The sequence below is a fragment of the Mustelus asterias genome, chromosome 23 (genome assembly GCF_964213995.1).
Source record: "Mustelus asterias chromosome 23, sMusAst1.hap1.1, whole genome shotgun sequence".
In the NCBI taxonomy this organism is placed as follows: Eukaryota; Metazoa; Chordata; class Chondrichthyes; order Carcharhiniformes; family Triakidae; genus Mustelus; species Mustelus asterias.
In genome coordinates, this window is record NC_135823.1 from 48,749,908 (window position 1) to 48,765,197 (window position 15,290).

Below are 15,290 nucleotides of genomic sequence, written 5' to 3' on the forward strand. Positions count from 1 at the left end.
TTATCTGCTGCCATGGTCCTTCGAGGTGATAGTTGTTGTGGGTTTGGAGTGTGCTGTCTAAGGAACCTTGGTGAGTTCCTCTATAATTGAAGTTGAGGAACGGATATGCAAGGAGATTCTGGACAGGTGCAGAAAAAATAGTGTTGTTGCAGTGGGAGACTTTAATTTCCCTCACAGACTGGAAATCGCTTAGGGCTGGGGGCCTGGACGGGGAAGAATTTATAAAATGCGTACAGGAAGGTTCTTTGGAACAATATGTTGACAGTCCAACTAGAGAGGGGGCTACACTGGACCTAGTACTGGGGAATGAGCCCAGTCAGGTCATCAAAGTTGCAGTAGGGGAACATGTGGCAAATAGTGGATGATATTTATGGATGACATTGGAATAGTGTAGGTTAGATGGGCCTTTAGATTGGTTTCACTGTTCGGTGCAACCTCGAGGGCTGAAGGGCCTGTACTGCACTGTAATGTTCTAGTGACCACAATTCTGTAAACTTTAGGATAGTAATAGAAAAAGACGAGTGTTGTCCTGTGGGTAGGGTACTGAATTGGGGGAAGGCTAACTACAGCCGGATTAGGCAGGATTTGGTGGCTGTTGATTGGGAGAGGCTGTTCGAGGGTAAATCCACATCTGGCATGTGGGAGTCTTTTAAGGAGCAGTTGATAGGACTGCAGGACAGACATGTGCCTGTAAAGAGGAAGGATAGGAAAGGTAGGATTCGAGAGCCGTGGATAACCAGTGAAATTGTGGGACTAATCAAAAAGAAAAAAGAGGCATACATGAGGTCCAGGCAGCTAAAAACAGATGGAGCACTGGAAGAATACAGAGAAAGTAGAAAAGAACTCAAACAGGGACTTAGAAGGGCAAAAAAGGGTCACGAAATGTCCTTGGCAGACAGGATTAAGGAGAATCCCAAGGCATTTTATACATACGTTAGGAACAAGAGGGTTGTTAGGGAAAGAATCGGACCTCTCAGGGACAAACGAGGGGAATTATGCTTAGAACCAAAGGAAGTAGGTGAGATCCTAAACAAATACTTTGCATCATTATTCACAAAGGAGAGGGACATGTTGACTGGTATTGTCTCAGAGATGTGTTGACCCGTTAGAAAAAATCTCAATTACAAGGGAGGAAGTGTTAGGTTTTTTAAGAAACATTAAGACAGACAAATCCCCAGGGCCAGATGGCATCTATCCTAGACTCCTCAGGGAGGCGAGAGATGCAATTGCTGGGCCTCTAACAGAAATCTTTGTCTCTTCACTGGACACAGGTGAGGTCCCAGAGGATTGGAGGATGGCAAATGTGGTCCCGTTATTTAAGAAGGGTAGCAAGGATAACCTGGGTAATTATAGGCCGGTGAGCTTGACATCCGTGGTAGCGAAGTTGTTGGAGAAGATTCTTAGAGATAGGATATATGCGCATTTAGAACTGAATAGTCTCATTAGCGATAGACAGCATGGTTTTGTACGAGGGAGGTCATGCCTCACAAATTTGGTTGAGTTTTTTGAGGAGGTGACAAAAACGATTGACGAGGGAAGGGCCGTGGATGTCGTCTATATGGATTTTAGTAAAGCGTTTGACAAGGTCCCTCATGGCAGGCTGGTGCAAAAGGTTAAATCTCACTGGATAAAAGGTGAGCTAGCTAGATGGGTGGAGAACTGGCTTAGCCATAGAAGACAGAGGGTAGCAGTGGAGGGATCTATTTCCGGTTGGAGGTCTGTGACTAGTGGTGTTTCGCAGAGCTCTGTACTGGTGACCTCTGCTATTTGTGATATATATAAATTATTTGGAGGAAGATGTAACTGGTGTGATCAGTAAGCTTGCAGACGACACAAAGATTGCTGGAGTTGCGGATAGTGATGAGCATTGTCAGAGAATACAGCAGGATATAGATAGGCTGGAGCATTGGACGGAGAAATGGCAGATGGAATTTAATCCAGATAAATGCGAAGTGATGCATTTCAGTAGATCTAATGTAAGGGGGAGCTATACAATAAATGGCAGAACCATCAGGAGTATAGACACAGTCCACAGATCCTTAAAGGTGGCAGCACAGGTGGAGAGGGTGGCGAAGAAGGCATATGGCATGCTTGCCTTTATTGGACAGGGCATAGAGTATAAAAGTTGGCATGTGATGTTGCAGCTGTGTAGAACGATGGTTAGGCCACATTTGGAATACTGCGTCCAGTTCTGGTCGCCACACTACCAGAAGGACGTGGAGGCTTTGGAGGGAGTACAGAGAAGGTTTACCAGGATGTTGCCTGGTATGGAGGGTCTTAGCTATGAGGAGAGATTGGGTAAACTGGGGTTGTTCTCCCTGGAAAGACGGAGGATGAGGGGCGACCTAATAGAGGGCATAGATTGGGTGAACAGTGGGAAGCTTTTTCCCAGGTCGGAGGTGACAAACACAAAGGGTCACGGGTTCAAGGTGAGGGGGGGCAAGGTTCAACACAGATGTCAGGGGGACGTATTTTACACAGAGGGTGGTGGGGGCCTGGAATGCACTGCCAAGCAAGGTGATTGAGGCGGACACGCTGGGATCATTTAAGACTTATCTAGATAGCCACATGAACAGACTGGGAATAGAGGGATACAAAAGAATGGTCTAGTGGGCACATGAGCGGCGCAGGCTTGGAGGGCCGAAGGGTCTGTTCCTGTGCTGTATTGTTCTTTGTTCTTAATATAGAGAAACGAGGTCAGCAGACAGATGGGAACATCAATCTTTAAGTCCCCTTCCAAGTCACACACCATCCTGACTTGGAATTGTTGTTCCTATCCTCGAACTCACTCCCTAGCAGCATTATGGATGTACCTATATCACATGGACAGCAGGGGCTCAAGAAGGTAGTTACTACCATCTTTTTAAGGACAATTAGAAGGAGACAATAAAAATGCTGGCCTTACCAGCAACGTTCACATTCCAAGAACAAATATAAAAGCAAACACGCGAGGAAAACTGTTTTGGGTCACCAATAAATGAGTCTCATTTCCCACAGCATGCTTCATGAGCTAAGAATCATAGAATCCTACAGTGCCAAAGGAGGCCATTCAGCCCATCAAGTCTGCGCCGACACAATCCCACCCAGGTCCTATCCCCATAGCCCCATGCATTTACCTGAGCTAGTCCCCCTGACACTAAGGGGCAATTTAGCATGGCCAATCCACCCAACCTGCACATTTTTGGACTATGGGAGGAAACCGGAGCACCCGGAGGAAACCCACGCAGACATGGGGAGAATGTGCAAACTCCACACGGTCAGTGACCCAAGCCGGGAATTGAGCCCGGGTCCCTGGCGCTGTGAGGCAGCAGTGCTAACCACTGTGCCACCCCATAAGCATTTGTTTTGTGAAGGGCAATTCTGAATTTCATCTGAAGTGTCCAGGTGATGACATATGATGACAGTTCCACAAACAGAAGGGTCAGGAGAGATTTTGTCACAGCAATCTGTGAACACTTTTTGTTAATGCAGAATATTGGTTGTCAATGTATGCATGGCCAAAAGCAACTAAATGGTCAAGTGTAATTTAATTCCTTTGGTTGGAGTTGATAAGAGTACAGAAAGTTAAAGATCACAGGAGCAGAGACAGATCAACTGGGCACAAATAATTTGAGAAACTATTAGAAAATAAAAACACATTAAATGAATTTCAAAATGCAGCGTTATGTAGATAGACATTTGCACATTTTGTGCACAGCAAGGTCCCATGAACATCAAAAGTGATAAATGGCCATGTAACATGTGGCACTGGTTAAAGGATAAACATTGTCCAGGATATTAGATGGTTCAGGTTGTGTAACTTCAGGTGAGCGAATCAAGACAAAAATCAGGAGATTTAAAGACCAGTCATGTAGCACTGGTAGTAAGTCAATAAGAATTGATTATAAATGTCATCATGCCCAATTCCGAGAGATCCTTATCTTAAAACAAAAAGGTGGGCAGCACGGTGGGGCAGTGCTGCTGGCACAGCTGCCTCACAGCACCAAGGACCTGGGTTCGATTCCTGGCTTGGGTCACTGTCTGTGTGGAGTCCCGTGTCTGCGTGGGTTTCCTCTGGGTGCTCCGGTTTCCTCCCACAGTCCGAAAGATGTGCTGATTAGATACATTGGCCGTGCTAAATTCTCCCTCAGTGTACCCGGACAGGCGCCGGTGTGGCGCAACTAGGGGACATGGGGATTTTCACAATAACTCCATTGCAGTGTTAATGTAAGCCTGCTTATGACACTAATAAGTAAAGTTTGAAGTATTGCACCCATTGGAATTTTGAAGTAGAAATGGAGAATCTTGGTTACACTCATTTAGCAAATAGTTTAGTGAGTGAGATAAATGAGGGGAAACATGCATTTGTGCAGTTGCAGGTTGATCAAGTCTCACACAAGTCCATGAGAGAGAGTAATGTCTCCAAGCTCATGACTATGCACACAACCTTGTTTCTTACAGTACAGTAATTAAAACAGCCAGTTGTACTTTAAAACTATAGAAACGTTTATAAATCAAAAGCACAATTTGTTTAAAATTTGTTAACATAAGCAACTGTATTTCAAAGTAACTCATTGTAATGAAGCATATGGAGATGTTTGAGAAATGAAGTGCTGTACAAACACAAGCCAACTATCTCTTTGTGCAGTTGTCAGTCAGTAGGGGGCAGCATGTTCATTCCCCCACAATACACATCTCTGACAGAGGCAGCAGCACAAGTTGTGCAATTCAAAAATGCAATAGCGAGTGTACTGGAATGCACTGCCAGAGAATCAGAAAAAAGATAATACACTGAGCATCAAATTCACAAAATCAGAACACTGTTACTAAGCTATCACCAAGGCTATTGGATTTCAGAAACTAATAGCTTAGTCAGTTACCATTTATATTCTCAGTCTGGCTGTTTACGAGACTTACAGCACTGATGCATCAGAAACTGATCTGTTCCATCATCATTAATTTACTTCCTTGCATGAACTGAAAATTCTATTGGAATACGCAGACAGGTCACCTATTTTAGGTTTTAATTGGGCAGTGAGTTAGGAGCATGGAAGATAATCTATGCTGCTACGAACTGACATGATTGACTGCACAGTGGACAGCAAATTAGACCCGGGTTATGCAGTTTGAAATGCTCGAGTGCAGAAGTGCATCCACGCTTTGATTTTGATCAGTTTGAGGGGGGCAAGAAAAGGCAGTGTGTTTTCCCATAAGGGAGGGCATGAGTAACAAGTTTCGCCAAGCTGCTCTCCTACAATCAGTTTAAGTTCAGCAGTGTGAACAGACAGAGACACAAGAGTAATGAGAATATCTTAACAGGAATCAGCGAACAGCCATGCTGCAGAGCTGTGCTTTACTTACTGGTCTGTAAGGAGACACTGCACAGGGACATGCGCTGTTCTGATGAAAGGTCACAGACCTGAAACATGAACTCTACTTTTTTCTCCACAAATGTTGCCAGGCCTTGTAAGTATTTCCAGCATTTTCTGTTTTTACTCCAACAATGCTTGTGTTTGGAGTCAAGCACTGTTGGAGCAAACTAAGGTGGGTCAGAAAGCACTGGGGCAAACGTGCACTGGGTACAACAGGCTGGATTCGTGCTGTAAACTTCTAATTCAATGCACTATCTTCCAACAAAGTCAGCACAAAGTGCCAAATGAAAATTCTGCATCGTAAGTGCTCAGCAGAATTGAGGGGTTAAAAACTAGCCGTCAGAAATTTACCATTTCAACAGTTAAGTGTTCAGCCCCTTCCAAGTTAAAATCCAGTCCGGACACACGTAAGAAGAACATCTGCAGAGCCATGGGCTGGGAGAGACTGTTCTCTTCGTGGCCTTGTATTGCATTACTTGTTTTTGTAGTTTTAGTTTATCTGAATGAAGCCAATAGCCCTAGTCTCAGTTTATTTGATTAATCGATGATTCAATGCCAATAGTTTTAGCTGCCTGACAGGAATGCAAACAGAGCCAGAACCTCTTAAGATTCTAGATTCAGCAATAGGAAACAGCAGCCTTACAGGCAGAATGATTGGCACCTATGCCGGACCAATCTATAATTAACAAGGATAAACTGTTGGGAGTTGTAGCTTATCCATTTTTGAACTGTAAAGTTAGTGATTAAACAGAATTTTCAGCCTCAAATGTTCATTTAACACACAAACTGCACAATTACCAGAGTCAAGATTTTGAAAGTTAATGGAAACCATCAATATGGGATTTTAAGAACTGGGCTATATAAGAAAAGGGTTTTGCTACACAAGTAATATTATTGTACTCTGGGGAAAGAACAAAAAAATGTAACTAGCTTCTAGATTTCCATGCAAGCTCAATCAACAGAGCAACACCTAATGATGACATGTTCCTGTATTTAAAAGCTGCTGCCAGTCTTTGGAAATTTCCATGCCTGATGGGATTTGCAATGCAATGGTTGACATTTACAGCCACAGGAGAAAACTTTAAGACATCAGGTGAGTGAAGCTCAATACTGAACCACACGGGATGCTGGAAATATCCAAGAACCTGAATGCTTGGAATCATGAGTAGACAGAGTACGAAAATAGTTCTTTGAATCTGTGATGGGCAACCTAGGTTAGTGAGTGAGCCGCACGAGCGCCTTCCTTCATTTCAGTGGGCTGTAAGATTGAAATCGTGCTTGTTCACCAACCATGACCCCATGAATAAGATTAAATACATTTAATACACGCCAAATATTTCATAATGAGTTATAGAAAATGCTAAATCATTTATATAATAAAACTATCAACTTTAAATGATAACAACAAAGGAAATATTTACACTTTGGACACAGAGGGAGCGCACTGCTCTCTCAGTAAACCAGCATGCAACTCACTTCATTTGTTTTTGCTCGACATGTATATCACTTCAATCATACCAGTAGGAGAAAACGCCGATGGAAATCAGTGGAATACGACAGCCATGCACATGGCCAACGGTCAACAAAATGTTGCGTGGGCAGCACTTAGAACCCAGATGGGCCGGCCACATGTGGCCCCCCGGCTGCAGGCTGCCCACCACTATTATAAATCCCATCACTCTGGAGCGACTTTGGAACTCTTAATCACCCCAAACACAGTGAACAATTCATCACCTTTAGGTTGCATTTCTCTGCAATCCAGTAATGTCACACCAGCATTGCCACTTAAATCAGCATCTGTATAACCATCCATAGAAACAGAGCCAGCCAGATCTCGAATTTGGTTAAGTCTGGATTCACTTTTTACAGTAAGCCAGTGGGATCAAGGTTAGAGGTTTGGGCAAGACTTAAGGTTGCCAATAGAATCTAAATATTTAGGCAAACAGGGATCCACTGGAATCTTCCAATGGAGCAACATTAGCCTATGGTGAAATGAACTTTGGATAATTTGATGCAAGGCATATTTACCTATTTGAATCCTTTTCCCCACCACGTCTTGCCCCATTAGGGAGAAAGAATTATTACCATTGCGAATCAATGGGGAGGGGGGGGGGGGGGGCAGGCAGGGAGAGCGCTTTGGGGGGGGGGGGGGGGGGGGGGCCTGGAGGGGTGAGGCCAGGGAGGTGGAGAGAGGGGGGAGAGAGAGAGGGGTGAGGCCGGGGGGGGTGGGGGGGGCTGGAGAGAGAGAAGGGTGGGGGGAAAGAGAGCGAGAGGAGTGGGTGGGGGGAGAAGAGAGAGAGAGTGAGGGGGAGGTGGGGGGGGGAAAGAGAGAGGGATGGGGGGGGAAGAGAGAGAGGGGTGGGGGGGGAAGAGAGAGAGGGGTGGGGGGGGAAGAGAGAGAGGGGTGGGGGGGAAGAGAGAGAGGGGTGGGGGGGGGAAGAGAGAGAGGGGTGGGGGGGGAAGAGAGAGAGGGGTGGCGGGGGAAGAGAGAGAGGGGTGGCGGGGGAAGAGAGAGAGGGGTGGGGGGGGGAAGAGAGAGAGGGGTGGGGGGGAAGAGAGAGAGGGGTGGGGGGGGGGAAGAGAGAGAGGGGTGGGGGGGGGAAAGAGAGAGGGATGGGGGGGAAAGAGAGAGAGGGGTGGGGGGGGAAGAGAGAGAGGGGGGGGGGGGAAGAGAGAGAGGGGTGGGGGGGAAGAGAGAGAGGGGTGGGGGGGGGAAGAGAGAGAGGGGTGGGGGGGGAAGAGAGAGAGGGGTGGCGGGGGGGAAGAGAGAGGGTGGGGGGGAAGAGAGAGAGGGGTGGGGGGGGGAAGAGAGAGAGGGGTGGGGGGGGGGGAAGAGAGAGGGGTGGGGGGGGGGAGAGAGAGAGGGGTGGGGGGGGAAGAGAGAGAGGGGTGGGGGGGGGAAGAGAGAGTTGTGGGGGGGGTGTTGGGGGGGGGGTTTGTGTTGTGGGGGTTTTGGGGGGGGGTTGTGTGGGGGGTTGTGTTTGGGGGTGGGAAGAGAGAGAGGGGTGGGGGGGGAAGAGAGAGAGGGGTGGGGGGGGAAGAGAGAGAGGGGTGGGGGGGAAGAGAGAGAGGGGTGGGGGGGGAAGAGAGAGAGGGGTGGGGGGGGAAGAGAGAGAGGGGTGGGGGGGAAGAGAGAGGGGTGGGGGGGGAAGAGAGAGAGGGGTGGGGGGGGAAGAGAGAGAGGGTGGTGGGGGGAAGAGAGAGAGGGGTGGGGGGGGAAGAGAGAGAGGGGTGGGGGGGGGGAAGAGAGAGAGGGGTGGGGGGGGAAGAGAGAGAGGGGTGGGGGGGGGAAGAGAGAGAGGGGTGGGGGGGGAAGAGAGAGGGGGTGGGGGGGGGAAGAGAGAAGAGGGGTGGGGGGGGGGGAGAGAGAGAGGGTGGGGGGGGGGAAGAGAGAGAGGGATGAGGGGGAAGAGAGAGAGGGGTGGGGGGGAGAGGGAGGTGGGGAGGAGAGGGAAGAGAGAGGGGGAAGGGGTGGGGGGAAGAGAGGGGGGTGGTGGGTAGGAGGGGGAGGGGGTGGGGGGGAGAGGGGGGTGTGGGTGGGGGGGGAGAGGGGGGTGGGGGGGAGAGAGGGGTGGGGGAGAGGGGGAGTGATGGGGGTTGGGGAGAGAGAGAGTGATGGCGGGTGGGGGGGGAGAAGAGAGAGAGAGAGACAGAGAGGGGGTGGGAGAGAGAGAGAGAGAGGGGGGGAAGAGAGAGGAGGGGTGGGGGGGGGAGAAGTGAGAGAGGGGTGGGGCGGGAGAAGAGAGAGAGGGGTGGGGGGGGAGAAGAGAGAGAGGGGTGGGGGGAGAGAGAGGGGGGGGGAGAGAGAGAGGGGGGGAGAGAGGGGGGGAGAGAGAGAGAGGGGGGTGCGGGGAGAGAGAGAGAGAGGGGGTGAGGGTGGGGGGGGAAGAGAGAGAGAGGGACAGAGAGGGGGGGAGAGAGAGAGAGGGGGGGGTGAGGGTGGGGGGGGAGAAGAGAGAGAGAGAGAGAGAGAGACAGAGAGGGGGGGGGGGGGAGAGAGAGAGAGAGAGGGGTGGGGGGCGGGGAAGAGAGAGAGAGAGAGGGGTGGGGGGGGGGGGAAAGAGAGAGAGAGAGAGGAGTGGGAGGGGGGGAGAGAGAGAGGGGTGGGAGGGGGGGGGGAGAAAGAGAGAGAGGGGTGGGGGGGGGGGGGGGAAGAGAGAGAGAGAGAGAGAGGGGGGGGGGGTCCGAAGTGTGTGAAGACAGCACAGGAGGGCCACTTGGTGGCAGCAGAGTAGGGTACGGATTAGTGGACTGAAAAAAGCAGATGGCAAGCTCAGCCTAACGACAAACTTACCCTGACAGGCCAGAAGGGGTGCGATGATGGAATTAATAAATGTATACTAATGTTTTGCACACGTAAACGTATTCAAGCTGTTACACTGGACGGACACTGAGCATGCTGAACAATACCTACGTTAATACAAGAGCAAAGATTTGTGCACATTGGAGGTAATTTAGTCTCTTCTGCTTTCTATCCTACACGTACCGCCCCTTTTGTTCTTCCCTCCTTTCTCTAGTGAATATGATTGAATGATCGGAACCACTTTATTAAGAGATTATCTGAGTGTTTTGAAGAAAAGACTGCATTACACAAGACACACTGTAGTTAGTCCAAATAAGCAAATAGATCAACAAATGCGGGCTATACCCATACCTCATCTTGATAGCTGCCTCTATAAGCTTTTTCCAAGCTCGAGTCCAAGAAATTCAAGCTGAATTTGTTAATCGGAGGTTTGAAGAAGTATTCATCCATTAGTCTGTAAATAGAGAAAACCAAGTCAAATCAGAGAATGTCAAAAAAGCTGAAATTCATTGCCAAAACCTGTATTTTGAAAATGGGAAAGTATAGACATAATGGTAATAAGATGGACATACCGTAATTTTAAAAAAAGAACAAACTTGCAAATATAAAGACAATGAATTGCAACTTTGATTTTGACTAAATGAGGAATATTGGCTTGAATGCTTGAAGAATTCCAGTGCTATTTGAATTCGGCTATGGAAACTTTCACATCCACAAGACGACATAGTGGACCCTAGTTTATTGTCTCTTCCTAAAGATGATAATGCAGCACTCCCACGGGATCAGTGTAGATTTTGATTTCAAGCCCTACGTGAACCCAGAAAGTTTCAGAGAGTGCTCCCGCTGGGCCAAGTGAGGATTTCTCAAAAATGTTACCGACAACAATTGCAGTTTTTTTGGGTGGGTGGGGCAGGGGAAGGAAAAGTGAAGGCACCAATATTTCAGAATTCTTCTGATCCTAAATGTATTCAAGCTATTACACTGGACAGACACTGAGCATCCTGAACAATACCTACGTTAATACAAGAGCAAAGATTCGTGCACATTGGAGGTAATTTAGTCTCTTCTGCTTTCTATCCTACACGTACCGCCCCTTTTGTTCTTCCCTCCTTTCTCTAATTGGCTTCGAACTGTCACATTTCTAACCAACCGACCTTTTTCTTATGTATTCAGGAGCGCCACTGGCAAGTGAGCATTTATTGCCCATCCCCAATTGCCTTTGTGGTGATACTGAACCACCTACATCATTGTTTAGTTATAGTCACAGTGCTGTTAGAAGGGAAGTTCTGAGATTTTGACCCAGCAGTGAATAAACAGCAATAAGATCCGAGTCAGGATGGTGTATGGCTTGGAAAGAGGTTTGGTGGTGTTCTCATGTGCCTCTTGTCCTCGTCCTTCTAGGTGGTTGAGGCTGAGGGTTTGATTAATGCTGTCAAAACAAAACCCGGGAGGTGGTGCCCTGGAGGGCGGCGGATATGCTGCAATGTTTTTTTTTTGTTGTGTTGTACTGATGTTTGTCACTTTGTAGGTTATGATTTGTAAATGGAGGTGTATTTAGCGGACAATGCCCTGGACAACTATGACCGTTAGTGAACCCTTCCTAAATAGAAGGTAGTAACTGATAAATGGATGGCGTTAGCCATTGGTAATGTATTTTTCACATTTGTTCTTTGTGTATTTGTAATTGTTTTGTACTAACGTATTTGTAATAAACAAAAAGAAACCAGAAAAAAAAAGGAGTTTGTGAACTGCTGCCGTGCACCTTATACATGGTACACACTGTGTCAGTGGTGGAAGAAGTGAATGTTGAAAGTGGTGGATGAGTGCTGATCAAGTGGGTTTGCTTTGTCCTGGATAGTGTTGAGCTTCTTCAGTGTTGAAGGAGCTGCACTCATTCAGGGAAGTGAAGAGGATTCCATCACAATTCTGAAACATAAGCGCTGTTTCTCTTCCTGTAGTTGCTGCCAGATCGGTTGAGTATTTCTTTTTATTATGCAGCTGAAAAATCAAGGAATGTAGCAAAACAAATGGAGTATGAAACAAAGTTTAATGCTAGCACAAACTTGCTGAAAGCGAAGAACAGATGAGAAAGCAAAAAGGGCTCCTTGTGTAAAACCATAAACCAACCCCCTTCTGCCTCGGAAGGCAATCAGGAAATAGATTTAACCTATTTATCACTAACTGCTGTTTGGTTGGAACTCCTGCATTTATCTTGAGGCATGTGCTGTAATCCTTCAGAGAATGCACACATGTTCTGGCAACTTTTAGCAGTAACTGCCAGAGAGACTGGCATCAAGAAAAACCTACTTATATCAGACTTTTAGCAGTTAAATTTATTTGATGTATTTCAGATAATCTTCAAAGCAAATCTTAAAAGCATACTTATCTTCCCAAAATGTGTAAAAGTTGCTACTACATTCCCCTTAATCTGCTCAGTTTGTATTGGAATTGTAACAATCTTAGAAAAATGTGGGCAATCCACAAACCGATTTTTCTTTTAAATGAATGGTTAACACAAAAATATAACATAGCACAGCTTAATTTTTTCCGATAACAAGCCAAAGCTAGTCTTTTTTATAACTAAAAATATTAGGCTTTATTCTCATTTGTACACTTACTGTACTTCACTGTGTTTTAAACCTCTCCGATCTGATTAGCTCGGTGATTGTGAACATGGAAACCCTAAATTCTGAGACAGATGGGAATGCAAGCCATGGTATCTAAATACCAACTCTGTTCTGTAGATTAAGATACAGCATGGCAGGCCCATGCATCAAGAGCAAATGAAGCAAGAGAAGCAATCCAGGACTAATAATCAACAGAAAAGCAAAAAAGGAAAATTGCAGGTAATTTCTTTGCAGTAACCAGATAGCCAAAATGAATAGTAGACAGCAAAGCTTTGCTTCCAACCATGGATAACCTAGTCATGCCAGCTTAGAAGTATCACAATATTAGCCCAGAACTTTTGAGTTCTAGAAGTGTACTCCCACCCTCAGATATCCACACACAAGGACTGCAGGGTAATTGCCTGGAAAAGTTTTAAACTTCCAAAGGGCAATTATTCTGCAATGGGAACAATTTGAACCATTGAATTAAATTGGAATAGTTACATGACAAAGGTGGGAAAGGTTAGAAGGATTAAAAGTACTTCTGACGCATGGATAACTATGATATGGACTTATCCCCCCCACTTGCCCACAGGACCTCCTGACAACAGTCCCCATCCACAACCACCCACTCCATGTACCCTGCCCAATACGCCACCTCCCACCTGACCACCCTAACCCGTCTTCCCTAGTTCCTCAAAGTGAATGGGACATATAAACTTACCTGGCTTATAACAGCCAGAACTGTATAAAGGGATGAGGCTTCACTTCCCCCAACACTAGGAAAGGGAGAGTCCATAGAGGCATTTGGAGGTTCCAGCAACAGAGTTGGAATTCACCAGGCAGTTATTCACTGGTTGAACTTAAAGTTCTTAGGTTCAATTAATTCACTTGTCTTTACAGTTTTGGATATATCAGTGCACTTTACAACAACTCGTGTCCGGACAAGGACACTGAAATTAGGGTGCTTGCTCATTAGTCAGCTTGCTTCTGTTTATAAACTAATAACTGATTCAAGACCAGAACATTGTTATCTTATTAACAGGACACAAAGGGTTATTCTCACAGGGGAAGTTCATGGTGAAGGAATAAGCATTTATCACTCCTTTTGCATTCTTGTGGCTCCCCATTAAGTGGTCCACATGAATTTCTGGCAGTTTGCTGGACTTGAGCCAAATGCATTATGAAAAGGGCCATTTCTAGAAAATCTAAAAAACATTTGGGCCACTAGTGGGTAGAAAGCTAAATGAGTGATCAGAATGGCTATGGGTTGAGTTCACACTTTAGGAGAAGGGATGGCAGATGATGCTAGAATTTACCAGGACAAGCTTTTTTAAAAAACATTCATTCTTGAGACGTGTGCATCACTGGCAAGTCCAGCATTAATTGCTCATCCCTAATTTCTGCAAAAAGGTGGTACTGAACTGCCTTAAATTGAAATTCAGTTGGTGGGAGTACACCCATAGTGCTCAGGGAGGGAGTTCCAAGACTTTAACTCAGCAACAGGAGAAGAACTGCGATACTGTTGCAAGTCAGGATGGTGCGCCTGAGAGACAAAATTGCAGGTGATGGTGTCGCTATGTACCCTGCTCATCCTTCTAGGTAGCAGAGTTGCAGGTTTGATGTTTTAAGTTTCATTTCTACTTTGTCTTTTGTTTCAGGCGCTTCTTTTTGGGGACTCACCCTTTTGATTTTCCCTCAGCTAATTTCGTTTGGTTACATTAATTGTTTTGCCAAAAAGAGTAACAGAATGTTTATTTGTCCCTCAGTTGATTTGATTCAATTTAATTTAATTGTTTTACCAAAAAGATTGACACTCTGCTGCCATTCTGCACCGCTGGTAGCCAGAGTTAATATTTCAGGTGGTTGATGAGGTGTTGATCAAGGCGGCTGCTCTGTTTGGATGGTGTCAAGCTTGAATTGCTGGAGCTTCACTCATGCAGACGAAGAGCATTTCATCACACCCCTGACTTGTAGGTTGCATTAAACTTTCTTGCTTACAATAAATGCCACTATGTGGCAGAATTGCTGAGTGAAGATATGGCAGCATGCTTGAACTATACATTCAGTCAGCTAAGCACATAGAGTTTCTGCCTATGAACTAAAAGTTGAAAGGAAATCAGGATAGAGTGTAAAATCTCAATGTTGTTTCAGGCTTCAAAATGGCTAAATGACAGAACTTTAAAGCACAGATATGTCTGACTGAGGATCTATAAATGAGATTTCGAGAATTACTGGCATTCCATAGTTGGCCTTCATTACTTTGCATCGAGCTAGTATTACTGGTTAAAAGTAACTTGTAGCAGAACATGGATAGGGAATGCCTGTCCATTCAAAACTGCAGGGGAACCTCACACTGTATGATGTAAGACAACAAAATGGAAGCAAAGCTGTGTTAAAGTACCACTTGTCATTGCTCCAAAAGACCCACAAACCTGTTCTACCATTCAATTACAACTAATCAGTACCTCAACTTCATCCACCCACCTTAATCCCGTAACACTTCATAACCTTGCCTAACAAAACATACCTGTCCTCCTTAATGACACTGACAAACTGAGCGTCCGTTTTCTCCCGGATCTGCTTGGAGCGTAGTGGAAGCAGTCCATCCAGCTGCCTCTCACTCTGCAGCATCTCAAACAGCGATGTCTGGCTGTTGTTTAACTTTTCTTCTTCTGGGGGACTCAGCAGGCCATTTTGGGCCTTCAGACTTCGCCCTGCTGTTGGTGCCTACATGAGAGAAAGGGCTCTATGACCTCACCACATTACAGAACAGAGGGAGTTATAGATGGTGTTACAGTTAACCTGTACTCACAAATTCTAGCAACCTACAGCAAATTCACCCAATGCAAAACATGGACAAGCAAATTTTGTGCTGATGCTGAAAACAATAATGTATTGAAGTAAAGAGTCTCAATTACAACTTGCAAGCAATGCCAATTAAGAAATCAGGGTGGCACGGTAGCAGTGGGTAGCACTGCTACTTCGATTCCCGGTTTGGGACACAGTCTGTGTGGAGTTTGCACGTTC

General features: G+C 46.1%; 1 protein-coding gene across 2 annotated transcripts in view; it reads right to left on the reverse strand.

The window, feature by feature from the left end:
* Window positions 1-15,290, reverse strand: part of adcy9b (adenylate cyclase 9b) — a 139,202-nt gene that overhangs the window by 11,185 nt on the left and 112,727 nt on the right. For both annotated transcript variants that reach the window (XM_078240497.1, XM_078240496.1), the window contains exons 4-5: window positions 14,791-14,990; window positions 10,006-10,108 (exon numbers count right to left, since the gene is read on the reverse strand). In XM_078240497.1, the coding sequence (XP_078096623.1) occupies window positions 10,006-10,108; window positions 14,791-14,990 (303 nt within the window). The remainder of the gene's footprint in view (window positions 1-10,005; window positions 10,109-14,790; window positions 14,991-15,290) is intronic.